The sequence below is a fragment of the Leptodactylus fuscus genome, chromosome 5, assembly GCF_031893055.1.
Source record: "Leptodactylus fuscus isolate aLepFus1 chromosome 5, aLepFus1.hap2, whole genome shotgun sequence".
Taxonomy (NCBI): domain Eukaryota; kingdom Metazoa; phylum Chordata; class Amphibia; order Anura; family Leptodactylidae; genus Leptodactylus; species Leptodactylus fuscus.
The window spans coordinates 194,421,087-194,435,327 of NC_134269.1; the positions used below are offsets into that span (position 1 = coordinate 194,421,087).

General features: G+C 44.6%; 1 protein-coding gene across 2 annotated transcripts in view; it reads right to left on the bottom strand.

Annotated features, from left to right (window-relative positions):
* Positions 1-760: 760 nt before the first annotated feature.
* Positions 761-14,241, bottom strand: part of MAML1 (mastermind like transcriptional coactivator 1) — a 54,988-nt gene continuing 41,507 nt past the window's right edge. Inside the window, exons 2-5 of one of the 2 annotated variants that reach the window (XM_075274975.1) lie at positions 5,475-6,908; positions 4,488-4,766; positions 2,927-3,041; positions 761-1,775 (exon numbers count right to left, since the gene is read on the bottom strand). In XM_075274975.1, coding sequence (XP_075131076.1) covers positions 775-1,775; positions 2,927-3,041; positions 4,488-4,766; positions 5,475-6,908 — 2,829 coding nt within the window. In that variant the 3' untranslated portion in view covers positions 761-774. Of the gene's footprint in view, positions 1,776-2,926; positions 3,042-4,487; positions 4,767-5,474; positions 6,912-14,241 lie in introns of both variants that reach the window. The other variant, XM_075274974.1, reaches the window with a different exon arrangement.

Here is a 14,241-nt window from a genome sequence, read left to right on the forward strand (position 1 = left end):
ATTTTTGAATAAAATATCAAGGCAAGGACAACCCTAATGCACAAAAATTATGAAAATTGTAATTATTTTGGAAATTTAGGACAGAGATGGTATATAATTTCTGGACATACAGTCGGGAGCTGAAGCTGCCATTCTTCCCTAAAGCTTTATTGACAAGGATTATTACATTAGATATTACAAAAAAAAAAAAAAAAAAAATCTAAAAACTTTACAGATAAGAACCAGGGAAGAAGAAGCGAAGCTCTGCAGCCACACAAAACAACTCTGGTGTGCGAATTCACAGTGGGGCAAGGTAAGCAAATAATAGGGTGTTGCGATGGAGTGGCCACGACCAGGAGGAAAACAGTGATGACAGATAGATATAGCTTACAAGTACAGGACAAACCAAACTAGTAGCATTCAACTGGCTCTCTGCTACTGAGGACCTGTCGCTCCCCACAGTGCTTAGAAAAAACATAAGGCATTTGTAGAAACAGGAAGAGGGGTCCTGCCATCAATGACAGAGACAGGCAGTGGTGAGCAGAAAGACCCACAACATGCTCCAGGCATCTGCGGTCAACAGGGGTAGGGAAGGAAGCAGCAGGCCATTTATGTTCCAGCCTCAGGGACAACAGTATCTCAATGGCACAGGTTTTTGGTCCAAAAGAAATTTACATTTTAGTTTTTCATATTTTTTTTATATATATATATAAAATGCGCTAAAATGTTCTCAAAACCAATGTATAAAAAAAACAAACAAAAAAAAAAAAACAACCCAGAAACGGAGGCTCGGTATCAATGGTTCCCCAAAAACTCATCCAAGTCATTCATCCATTCTTCTGCTGAAGTCCTGTCTTTGAGTAAAGAGTCCAACAAATCAGCATCCCCCGACAAGCTCTGTAAGGCGGCATTGCCCGACTGTCCGCCAAATCCAAACGGCAGTTCCTGACCCGTCGACCTCACCTGGTAATTCTGATTACAATGAAGTCCGGCTCGGTTAGCCATTTGCTGACCTGGGTTTTGACTGAACGCTGACAAGTCTGGCACTGCTTGGTTCATGACAGGTAGGACCTGCTGGTTAGGCGCCGGTTGCTGAGTGGCAGGATTTGTCCTTTGCTGGGAAGCCATGTTTGGCATCATCTGACCAGGGACGGAACTGTTCAACGAGTTAATAGGTCGACCAGCTCCTAGACCAACCTGCGGCATACCCTGGCCAAATGGTTGGTTGGGTATCTTGTGATGATTTTGCTGGAGATGAAAACCAGGATTGGCAGCGCTGAAAGCAGCCAAGCCATTATTTGCTTGAGCCGGATTATTAATGTTTTGCATTTGTTGATGCTGCCATCCTGCATTTTGTGATGCCATGGCAGCAGGCATTCTTGGCATTTGAGTCTTCGCCATAGCAGGGTTCATCCCTGCTTTATTATGCTGCGCTGCCAAAGCAGGATTTGCCATGGGGTTTGGTCCATAACCAGCGGGAAGTGTGTTTCCTTGACCCAGGTTTGGCTGTCTCTGTATTTGAGGCTGTCCATTGGGTAGGTTGCTCTGTGGGGCATGATTTGGAACCATTTGTGGGAGACCCGATCCCATGGCATACATTCCACTACGTTGCACATTCTGCATGTTGGGGTACTGAGAAACCACACGTTCTTGAGAACTTGCAACAGAAGACAAGGGTGGAACAGCTGCATGCCCCCCTGCCATCTGAAGCATAGGCTGCGATTGGGGAAACATGCGTGGGCTTCCTGAAGTCTGATGTGCCATATTGTTCACCCCAGGCATGACTGAAGTTGAACCTAAAATATAAAGAGAAGAATCACTGTAGAAGTTTGGTTTATTTTTAGTCACGGTCGACACGCTTACCTTTGTCCGTAGGGTTAGAAGTAGCTGAAGATGCTGAAGCCCTTTCGATGACCAGAGACCTAGACTCTGAACATACATTACACCCCATCTGCCCTTGTTCATAAGCTAGTGTTAAGGTATTGCTGTGCTCAAGTAACACCTAGATGCCTGGTATAACTGGATTCTGCCTGCAGCGTGGATCGATTGGTGAAACATTTCTCTCTGCTCTTCTGTAAATGCCTCCAGAAGATGGACAGTGTGTCTTGCCCGAAATGGAAGAGGAGGGGGACTTATGCCAGAAATACCTCTACACTTTCAGCCCCTACCCGGCAGTAGGTACTCGCAGTAGAATCCAGCACGTCTTTCTGCATGGTAACGCTCTGATCTCAGATTCCATTGTGCGAACATACCCTTAAAAGGGAGGCTGGTACATACTTTATGGTTGCAAATCCAATAATCGTAGCAAGTATGGGACGTTAACACCTGTAGGAGGGAGAAATTTGTGCATGAACTGGCATGACATTTCAGTGTCCACCATGATATAGCACACGACTGCAGTTGTTCAGTAGTAAAACGCCTTAAGTTAGATCCACCAGGTGGAGAGATGAAGTCCAGCTTATAGGACTTTTGTCTCCAGATATTTTAAGCACAATAGGGGACAGAATCCCTAGTGTGAACCTAGCGCAAGCTGTCTTACAACTGCCGACTCCACAATGTGAAGCGTTCAATACTTGGTACGATTATTGGATTAGCAGTCATAAAGCATGTGACAGAATGTTACCTAGCTGTATACATCGCTATCATGTATCCTCATTTAGTCTTATTCTGTTTCTTTTCATTCGTTTTTTTTTGTACATGATCATGAGCGGTGAACAGCAGTACAAAGACATTTCGCCATAGAACGCCATGTTGTTCTGACTTCAGTGTTTTGGTCATGCCTCTGATGTACGTTAAGCAGCACCCATCACCTATTGTTAGTGGTGTCATACTACAATATTGGCCTCCCTCAGTGCTCTTATCGTATACTGCAGGCTATCCCTCTTTTCTGGTATATTCCCAACATCGCACAAGTAGATCTCTATGTGATAAAGCTCATTGACCTCACCTGGAAACGGGCCCACTGTCTGCTGTGGGTAGGAGTTCTGCTGCTGGTCCTGGTACTGAGGGGGTGGTCTGGTTAGGTGCCGCTGTAGCTGCTCTTGCTGGTGCCTTTGCTTCTCCTTTAAGGAAAACAAAGTAAAAGGTCACACAGTAGCCAAACACTCAATGGTGTGAATATGAGGCATCAGAAATTGCAGGAGAACGGCTGGGTCTAAACGCGCTGTAGGTCACAAATGCCAAATAAAATTGTCCAGAAAACACTTACTACTTACAACTGTATGTTACATAAAGCAAAACATCTCTTATAGTGAATATCAAATATATTGTATAAATGCATTGCGGTTTTTTTCACCACAGTATTTTCAATTGTGTTTTTATCTGCAGATTTTCTTTGCTCATTAAACCCTTTGGGGAAACGCCAGCGTTCCCATGACATACTGTGAAAAATGCAGCATTTTTCTGCAATGTGTGGAGGGGATTAGCCAAAATCTAGATCACTTTGTAAGTGCTTTAAACTGCAGCATTTTTTTAACAAGGTGTTACCACAGTGGCAAAAAGGCAGCATTTTCACAATGTGGGGCTTTACCCTTAAATGGCTTTCACCTATTAAAATGGTTTTAAAGGCTAAGGGAGCGTACACACTACCGTCGGTGTCCGACAGCTAGTGTCCGATGCTAATGTCCGTTCAAAATCTTGCGCGGACATTAGCAGCAGACACTAGCTGTGTGTCCGTGACATTTTGCACTGATTTAAATGGACATCGGGTGTGTTCTTTTACAGTCCGTGTCTGTCCTTTCCCAAAGATGTCCGACTTTTCAAGCGGACAGAAAAAACCTACATGTCGGGTTTTGCCGCTTGAAAAGTCGGACATCTTTGCGAACGGACAGTTAATGACACCCACGGACAGTAAAAACGCACCCGATCTCCATTTAAATCAATGCAAAATGTCATGGACACAGCTAGTATCCAATGCTAATGTCCGCACAAGATTTTTCATGGACATTAGCAGCGGACACTGACGGTAGTGTAAACGCCCCCTAACGCTACTGATTACGTATCCTAAAAACAGGTCAATAATATCAGATTGATGAGAGTCTGTGCTCAGCAACTACTACACAAAATGGAACAGGAAGCGGAATGCTTTGTTCTGAGTAGTGGTGGAACTGAGGAACTTGAGCTGATCTGCAATACCTATTCTGGCCACTACACAGGGAACAGTGCAGTCTGCTTCCTGCTCCATTCTCTGTGTAGGTGGTCAGGTGTTGTACCCCACACTAATCTGATTCCAATGACCTATCCTTAGGATCAATCATCAGTGTTTTTAGTGATGATACTCTCAAAGCTCATTGATAGGTCCAGTCATTGCCCTGTGTAATGGTGCCCAGCGGTGACTGAAGTGCTATCCCTTGTTGGCAGGGCATGCACTGCTGACAATGATTACCGTAGGTGCAGAGGGGGAAGGAAAAAATCACACAATAATTAGAAAGTAAAGTAAACTTAGCGCAAATCACCAAACAGGTTCAAAGGATCCCGATGTGTCAGCGCCTGACATGACAAGGACATACCTGCTCTGCCAGGAGCTGCTGCTGTTGTTGTTGTCGCTGCCCCAGAAGATACTGCTGTTTCTGCTGCTCCAGAAGTAGCTGCTGCTTCTGCTCTCGCTGCTTTTGTTCCAGGAGAAGCTGCTGTTGCTGCTGCTTTATCAAAGCTTGCTGCTGCTGACTGTTCAGGTAAGGTGCATTGGCGTGGTTCCCAGCCATGGACACCGCAGGGGACTGTGACACCACTCCAGGACCTCCCACTGACACAGGAACGCGAGGCACATTGGGCTGTGGATTCTGGTCCTGTACAGAAAATACAACATTATTACCATAAACTCGATACAAGAAACCAAGGTTGAAAACCAACAGTGTCCTAAAAGGGCATGCTCAGCTGAATGAAACTATACAGGGTGGGAAAGGAATGCAGGTGGCAAGTGGCCGCAGACTTCACTATTGCCCTCCATTGAAAACAAGGGGAGACTAATTCGGACTGAAATTTGGAATGGTTTTTGAAGTGAAATCCTTCTCACAATCTGCACCAAATTCTTATGTGTAAACTTAGGCTTACAGGTGATAGCACAAAGTCTCAGGCCTCATGCACACTACTAGGTGTACAACCCGAGGGGGATGCAATTTTTATTTTTTTTAACCCATTGCACCTGGATGACATCAGAGTGCCTTCTATTCTGCATTAATGTCATTGACCTGCTCTATGAAGAGCTGCACACAGAGATATCTCAAATCTTAAACTAACCAAAGACTTGAGAGATTATATTTCTCCAGACTGTCCCATACACATGCACACTGGGCCCTGCCGAGTGTGCATGTGTTCTCAATGGTGAGAGGGGAAATAAGCAACTGGTAGACATCTTATCTCTGGTGAGAAGGTTTGGGCAAATGCAAAACCCTGGCCAATAAAACACCCACACCAGATTTAATCTCATTCCTCATATTATGCAGGATATGCGTGAAGGACAAATGAGACCTTGAAGATAATGGAAAGGCACTTACCTGCCCATGTGATACTATCGGTCTATATGCAATTCCAGCCTTCTGTTTCATCATGAACATGCGGTTCTGTTCCTCCGTCAGAGGAGGTAACTGCTGCTGCTGTTGCGAGGACTGCTGCTGTCGCTGCTGAAGATATGACATCATTACATTCTTGTTCTGATTTTGGGCTACAACTCCCGGACCACAGTCAGCCTCATAATGTGAGAGAGGTATAGTGTTGCCATAGTCCAGCATGGCATTAGGACCCGCAGACTGGTTGGGATTTAAAGGGTTCGGAGGTTTATGACCAATCATGTTTACGTGGTTGGGCTGCAGGTAGGAGCCACCCCCACGAGGGGAATTTTTGTTCATGTTAGGCATCATAAGTTTCTGGTTATTGAACTCTTGCTGGTAAACAGAAGGGCTGGATGGCTTGTCCATGCTATATGGAACGCCCAGAGGACTCTGAGAAGATCTGGACTGCGGCCAGTTGCTCATCTGGTTTGACTGATGGACCTGCTGAGCCTGCTGTTGGTTTTGCAGTAACTGGTCCCTCTTTTGCTTGGCTGCAATCTGCTGAAGCTGGTGCGCTGAGGACATCTCTTTGGTAGTTCCAGATCCCTGCCCGCTTAATAATACATTAGGTAAAGGTCTCTGCACATTTTGCGGTTGGCTTGTAGGTTGCATTGCCGTCTGGTTGGATGGTTCGATCACAGTCTGAGAAGACTGCTGGAACACAGTCTGAGAAGCACAGACCGCTGGAGATGAACTACTAGTAGGCACTGAAGGAGTCCCGCCAAATGGCCCACAAGACGACGACCTCACTTGTGGTGATCCAAGGGAATCCTGCTCAAACGCTGCAGGAGAAAACTCAGTTTTGATATGAATGTCTTGTGTCGATGGGGTTTGCGTAGCAGAATTTGAGGCATCATTGTCCTTTTTGTCCTCAAAGTCATCGCTAAAAAGATCCTTCATGTCCTCATCGGGAACGGATTTGTTAAGCTCATCAATGAGCTCCTTCCATTCCTGTTCGTTCAGGTTTAGGTCAGGCATCAAATTATTTTGCGACATGGACCCGCCAACTCCAGAAAGCATACATGGCAAGTCATCTACAGGCTCCTGCTTCATTTCTTTGCCAATGCAAAGACTGAAATCGTCATCACCGTTGCCATTTAACTGCAAACCTGCATCTGGAAGACACTTCTTATTGACTCCATCAAGTCCAATAGGATGGCTACCATTTAATTGCAAAGCATCTGTATTGGGAGGCTTATTGTCCAGCTGATGCAGGGGGGACACTGGAGGCATCCCATTAGATGACCCGATCACCCCGGTAAGTCCGTCATCATGTCGGAGCTTCTTGGCCACCGAGAAGATATCGCCATATCCATTCTGAGTATCTCCATTTTGAGGGGAAGCTGCACTATCCAGCTTTCTTTTAACGGTTTCATGAAGCTGCTGGAAAGAAAGAGACAAAAAAATTACTTGGCTATAGTCACTGACACACTGAAGCAGAAAAGGCAGCTACAGGAAGAAAATTCTTCATGAAACACAATAATAATAAATAAATAAATAAATTGTAAATGTGATCAGTGAATTGGAAAGGCTCATATTCATTCATAGCCTGAATGTTTCGATAGGCAAAGGGTTTGCTCCTATGTATTTTATCAATTCCTTCAGAATCAACCAGAAAACAGAGGTGTATTTAGCTCAACCAGATGCTAAGATTTCTAGTCACTGACAGCAAGCAGCGATCTTAAAGGAGCTTTCAGAGAGAGGACAACACCTGACCCCTGCCTCAATCTGTTTTATGGGGGCCACTTCCAACACCTGTACTTTACACAATAGAGGAAAAGAAGTAGTTGGCGCTATATAGGAAGCAGAGCTATCTGCTTCGGTCCCTGTGTTATGTATAGTATGGGTTGTCAGCATAGCACTAATCAGAGATTTATGACCCTTCCTAAGGATAGGCCATAACATCCTAAACCCTGGACATCCCCTTCAACTATTTAGTTGTCCAAAGTATCAGAGCAGGGAATCCATAGAGAAATAGCAGTGTATGGCGGTCTACATTCTTATCTATAGGGTTATGGAAACAGCCAAGCACATGAAGAATGGAGCGCCGTGCACACACAGGATCAGTCGCTGTCCTAGATGCGGCAGTCATAGCTAGGGGTCAGTGTCGTGCCAAATATCTATTCGGACGTGCCAATAAAGCTTGTTTGATTTGATTTGTGCTGGACATTGCTGTGGGTCCCATAGGCACAACTCTCAGATGCTGCAAGGCATATCTTGCACATTGTAACTAAGCTAACAATATATGATGTGCTGTTGTAATCACCACAACTATACACCAGGGGGCAGTCAATGTAAACGTTGCGATAATTTTAATCCACAGCCACACAAAACAGAAGCTCCGCTCAAAAGTGTCAGCCAAATAAATTCCACTGTGGTTATGGTGACCTTTCCGGATAAACGTGCCTTCCCAGCCTAAGCAGTCCTCGTGCTATGGACTTGCAGCTCACTTTCCTATGACAACCGTCCATGTATTTTTACAGACATAATACGAGCTCCTTGTCCTTTCTTATCCAGTCTTCCTACTAGTAAATCACTGTTTCCTGTTCTACCTGATATTTGTCACACCAAACAACCCGTGCTCTCCGTTCTGCCTAGTCTGAACCTCCCTGTATGAGACTTCTCCCAAGTTGCTCCACTTCTCTGGAATGCTTTACTATGGACAAGGAGTTTACTACCCCAACATGTCTTCAGACGCTGTTGGCCTCATCTAACAGCAACCCTGCATATCAATGCACTTTATATCTGTACATACACAGATACCGGCTAACAGACAGATACAGCTGTGTGTTATCCAGGACGCCGGACCATTGTACTTTTACCTCCCTTCTTGCACTTAGATTGTGAGCTCATGAGGGCAGGCATGTGATCCCCAAAGTTTAGACCCCCAAGGATCAGACACTTATGACCTATCCTGTAGACAGAAACTTAGTACGTGCCCTTTAAAAGGGGCAACGCCCTCATTGCTCCAGAGAGTGCAAATGCACACTGACAAAAATAGTGATATCTCGGCAATGGAAGGAGCAATTCACAAGGGGACAACACTGTATGATTCAGGTGACCCTATCAGCCTTGCAGACAGACTCCCTGTAAGAAAAGGCTATGCAAACTCCCTATGAAGTTTCATGTTAAAAGCTGAATACCCTTATAGGATCAATATATGGACCAATATATATGGGCCATACACAGGTATCATATAAAGGAAAATCAGAATGGATCTGACTGGAGTTTTGTCTTTGCTTCATGAAGGTTGGACACATCAAAGGTGTCCGGTAGCCCCTTACTTCTCCACCAATGTTGTATGGTACAAGCATGTATATAGGGCTGCTTATGGTCGTCATTATATGAAATTACAGGGTTGGCAGTAATAATCCAGATACCGGCGGTCACAACAGCTGATTTTTTTTTCTTTGCCGTCATCACTTTGGTGCACCTCATTGGCAGGCATCCATCCATACTGTATATTAGACCTCACATCACCTTAAGTTTCCCTCGGCTAACCCCTGGTCCTCCTGTTATTTCTCAACTGAGCAAAGACTGATCTGAACAAATGGAGAACACCTTGTATATATGAAGTAATAAATGTGCCAGGAGTGTCAGAGCTACTACCACATCAAGACTAGGAGTCTTAGTCAAGGGTCAAAGATTTCACCATGTCCTCACAATACCAGAAAAGAATCTAAAATTAAAGGGGAACTCCACCTTCACAACTACTCTGGTTACAACTTCAGTTCACTGGATATATAGAGAGACATTTTGCAATGAGTCTAAAGCGACTATGGAAGCGATTGCGTCTCCGTAATTACAGACTACAAACTCTGCGTAGTCTGACCTTAGATAGATTTGATAAGTTGCAAGTAATAGAGACAGATGGAAAGAATTGAAGATGCCTATAAATAAGAAAGAAGAACCAGCCACTTGTGGCATAGCTGGGTGATTGGGCCAACTAGATTTAGCTAAATATACAATAAGTTTTTATCATGGCCAACTGAAAACTACTGTCTACCAAAAACGTGACCTCAGATTACTCTTCGATTACGTTAGACTTTTTCCAACCACTGTCAGCTGAATGAGTGACTGAATACAGCTGATCATTTGCCACTTTGTGCTTTATACATTTATTACTCATGTCCTCTGGTGCACTGGAGGGAGAAGATTTATGACTATTAGCCTTCCACTGTCAAAAGAGAACAACAGGTCGGACTGTATAGTCAAGGTCGGAGTCTATGGTCGAGGTGCTAACACAAAAGGAGGTGAACATTGCTATGGACGGCACCAGGCTGGAATTTTACACCAGGACCCCGGAGCCGTTCATTATGCCCGTAATCGGCAGCATTACAGCAGATACAGATACTGTAGGTCTATAGATGACATGAGTATCAGCATTGACACCATGATGAGTCAGACCAGCAGATTCACCTTATAAGTTGGTTTGCCTGTAGTTTTAAGGATTCGGGGATCAGGTGTTTAGTGCAGACTTGGAGAATATAGGAGATAAATCATAAATCACGCTGCCTCCTAGGTTTGTCCGCTCACCTCTAGAATCAAAAGTGCAACACCCACCCATTATAAATAATGTACAGTAGTATCACCTCTATCTGCCTGGGAGAGACAAAGAAATGGGTGAGTAAGGCTTACACCCACACGAAACCTGGATCCAGTGTCTCACACATAAAAAGTTAAGTGACTCCTGTTCACATGGACAAGGCTTCACAATGCTAGTGCTCGGTGGCTTCAAACTGTTAATCTATCCAAGCAGGTTATCTGCTTCTGGGAAAGCTGGGTGACAGTGATGCAGCAACACTGGAATATTTTTGAATGACAAGTCCCCTGACTTTTATACACACTGGTTCATGACTGTAGGAAAGCTGAGTGACAACCAAGATGAGAACTGAACTGGAATGACTCCCAAGTGTCACGCTTTTGAAGGGACAGGCCCTACTTTCGACCTAAATCCTTCTGTCTACTGGAGAAGCGCATAGAAGCGCATTAAAGGTCCAGTCCCTGTCCCATTTCTTGGGAACTTGCCGCAATATCGACATGGATCGGCTCACATGATCACAGAGGCGAATCACTGGCTTCGGAGGCGACTACAGACTGGTGACGTCTCTCACATACATCACCTTTTCCTCACCTGTGACAACCCCTTTAATAAATATAACTATATATTTCCAGGAACTACCTGGACCTCCTGGCTGTATACTACTGCATTTCAGACTTTAAAATGGACATCCGACGTAACACTACGTTTTACGATGGATGGCACATGGACGATTTTCTTGTCCGCCTGCGCCTCCAAAAACCATTATTTTACTCCAGTGAGCCCTGGCTGCAAACCAGACAGGAATAGGATCTGTTCTGAGCTTTGCTCCAGCCCCATAAACCCCCCCCCCCCCCCCCCCCAAAGAAAAAAAAAAAAAAAAAAAAAAAAAAAAAAACAAACAAACCACAAACACAGTCGTGTGTATGGGACCATAAAAATGAATGCTAGCCGTGAAAAAAACATAGCTAGAACACCGACAATGCACCTCGTTGCGTGCACATGGCCTTACTTAAACTGAACACCAATTGCACTGTGTAAGAGAAATGCAGATTTAGAATTTTTTTCCATTTTGCAGGGACATAAAACAATAAAAGCAGAAGAGATCTGTATAAAGTCCTACATGTTGATGTTTTCAGATGTCTACATAGGAGCCTTGATGCTGTGGTGGTCAATCTACATTAAGGGGAACTCAAATGCACCCCCTGACCCTAGCTGAGGGTGCGCAGTACATTTGATATCAGGCTGTGAGACGGCCATCCATGAACAGTCGCTCTCCATTACACTCTATGGAAGCTGCCCGGTGTATACATGCAGCTGTTTCCATACATCCCATTCACTGTGTAGAGTGACGGGGCTGGAAGTACAGGACAAGGAACTTGACTTTTTTTGGTAACAGCATTGCCTATTGCACCCCATATACACTGGCTGTATTATGGCTACATAGAATAGAGATGTGTGCGGTCTATTTCATATGGATATAGGACGCATGGGTCGGCAGGATAGTCTCACACAGTCCCCTGTATTCCTCCACTGACATAAGACTAGTGTCTAAGGAAACCTAATTTTTTTTTTTCGCTTTGGCTCATAAGATTCAAAGATCAACGAGAGGTAATAATGACTTGTGAAGTGACATGGTGAGGGCCTTGAAGACATAAGATGGTTTCTGTGTGGTAAACAGTGACCGTGCAGTATGACACAGAGGGCAGGCGCTCGGTCTACAGACCTGGGAGCGGGGAGGGGTTGGTGGAACGTCTCCCTCAGGCATGTGCAGACTAGTATCTCATACAAGACAATCCAGCTACTCTGTTACAGGCCAGGTTCTCCAATTACACAGCAAATACAACTCTGAGCCAGCCATCTACTGGGAGAAATCAGCCGTAGTATGGCTGCCGTATACCATGGTAGGAGAATATACAGATCATGGAATCACTCCTATGTGCGGTGCTGTAAAAGAAGACTACAGTCACATCAGTCAGCAACCTATATATGTCCAAGAAACCCTGCTGCGCTATACTGACCACTGAAGTCAACTTGGCCATTAATGGAAAGGATTCTCTATGACCTGTACACACTTTATATGCTGTAATACTGGTCTGGGGTCTGAATTTTAGAGATTGCTCTAAGGACTGATGAATTTTAGGGGAGTACTCAGGGGTCTAATGAATAAATAGGCCATTAAGAGGAATAATTGATAGTACCTCTCACCACCCCCAACTCTCTACATCCATCAATAGGATCCACCCCACTGATTCTGGTGTAGTTGGAATTGCTTCTCTAGCCCCCCACCGTTCCTGAGCAATCATTGTTGCTAGTTCCAGCACAGTTATGCTCTATACAGTCAGAAGGGTGGTCCTCAACTGGAGCAGGGAGACTGGGACCGCCCACCTGACTGCAGACAGTAGAAATGAGCAAAAACAACGATTGCTTGGGAATGATCAGGGTAGAGAAAAAATTCCAACTGCAGCAGAATCAGCGGCGCCGAGCCTTGAAGGATGTAAAGGGGTGAAATTGGTGGGGGTCGGTAAAAGGACTTCTTTTAGAGGGCCAGTTTGGTGAGGGGGAGGGGTGTCTAAAACGTCAGGGGTCTAAAGTTGATGGGCTGGCTTTCGATCTAAAGTAATTTTATCACTTTGGGCATAGAATTTATCTCGTGGTCTAAATGCCCAAAATGCCACCTCGTCAAGTGAAAGATGTTATTCGTGACAAAACTGCAATGTTACGTTAGGTGTTCACACTTGCACCTATTGTCCATCCATAGTGAATTCGCCTTAATATCAGAAAAACAGATCCATTCACTTCAATGGGTTTTTAAAGCAATCCGCAGGTGTCCGTTTACAGCCTCTCTGCCGTGAATCCGCTTTTTTTGGACAGACACGGAGTCGGACATGCAGGATATTTGGACACCAGACACAAGTGTGAACGCCCCCTTAATTATAAATGAAAAAGCTGAAAAACACAACTCTACCAAATCCCTGTCCACGCCCCTTTAAGTTTTCAAAACAGTTTGCTGCTCAATAAATATACAAGAACCCTTGACAATCCTGACCTTTCCGAGAATAAACAGCACCAGGAAGCTCTGTCCTAACAATTCCTTCAGTGAAGTCTCTTCAGCCCCAACTAGAATCCAGAAGCACAATGTCAAACACTTTCTAACTACACAGGAAATAATATCAACAGGAAGGGACCACGTAGAAATGTTCTGACTGGTGAAATGCTAAAACTTAGCGGGCATGATCCGTATACAAGCTAAGGGTGAAGTGAAGCGGCCATTACACAGGTTTAGTGGGACATGGACCATAGCCATAGAATAACAAATTGATATATCCACAAAGAAAAATTGATTCCAGCCAGGTTTCCGGGCCGAGGGAGTGTATTTCCGAGCTGAGTTTCAGAATCTAAGTGGGAAACGAAATATTGGAGACTGATTTGACACTGCAAGTTGGCTGAGTATATGTTCCCTTTCCCTTTTATGCATAGAATAACAAAGACTGGCTAAGATCTGCTGAATATTGCTCAGGTTGGCTCACGATCAGCAAGAAGTTATTGATCAGTCCACTGGCATTTATGGGAAATGGCTGGTCAAAGATCTCAAACATGGCTGACCTGTTTGTTTTTAGCATAATAAAGCCTGCCGTAGGCCAACCATGGATGACCAATCGTGGCATCTACAAGTCACATAGCCAGATGTTCATTGGCTAATAACCTAATGCGTACGACCAACTTCAGGGTGATGTTACACGTTCTGAAATTTATAGGAATTTTACATCTTATGGCAGACAGAACTGACAGTGAATGTACATACATGGGGTTGTCTGGGCCTCATTCAACCACACAACAGCAAGTATAGGCCGTGTAGAATTTATTTTGGAGAGCTCCATTAAAAGCGAAGATGAGCCTACAACAACATGTCCCCATACAGAATAGGTAAGGGTCTGATCGCTTGAGATCAAGGCCCATCACAGGAATGTCCATGTCAGATTAGAAGAAGTGGCCGAGCATATGCGACATTTCTTCATTCATTCTCTATGGGACTGAACAATACAGTAGATTGCCAATGGAGCTGTATGCTTACACCACCGCCCTCAACGCCATGCTAACAGGGGCATGTGTCATGACAGGAGGGGGTCCCCACAGTGAGACCCCAGTGGACAGACATTTGTTATGTAGGAT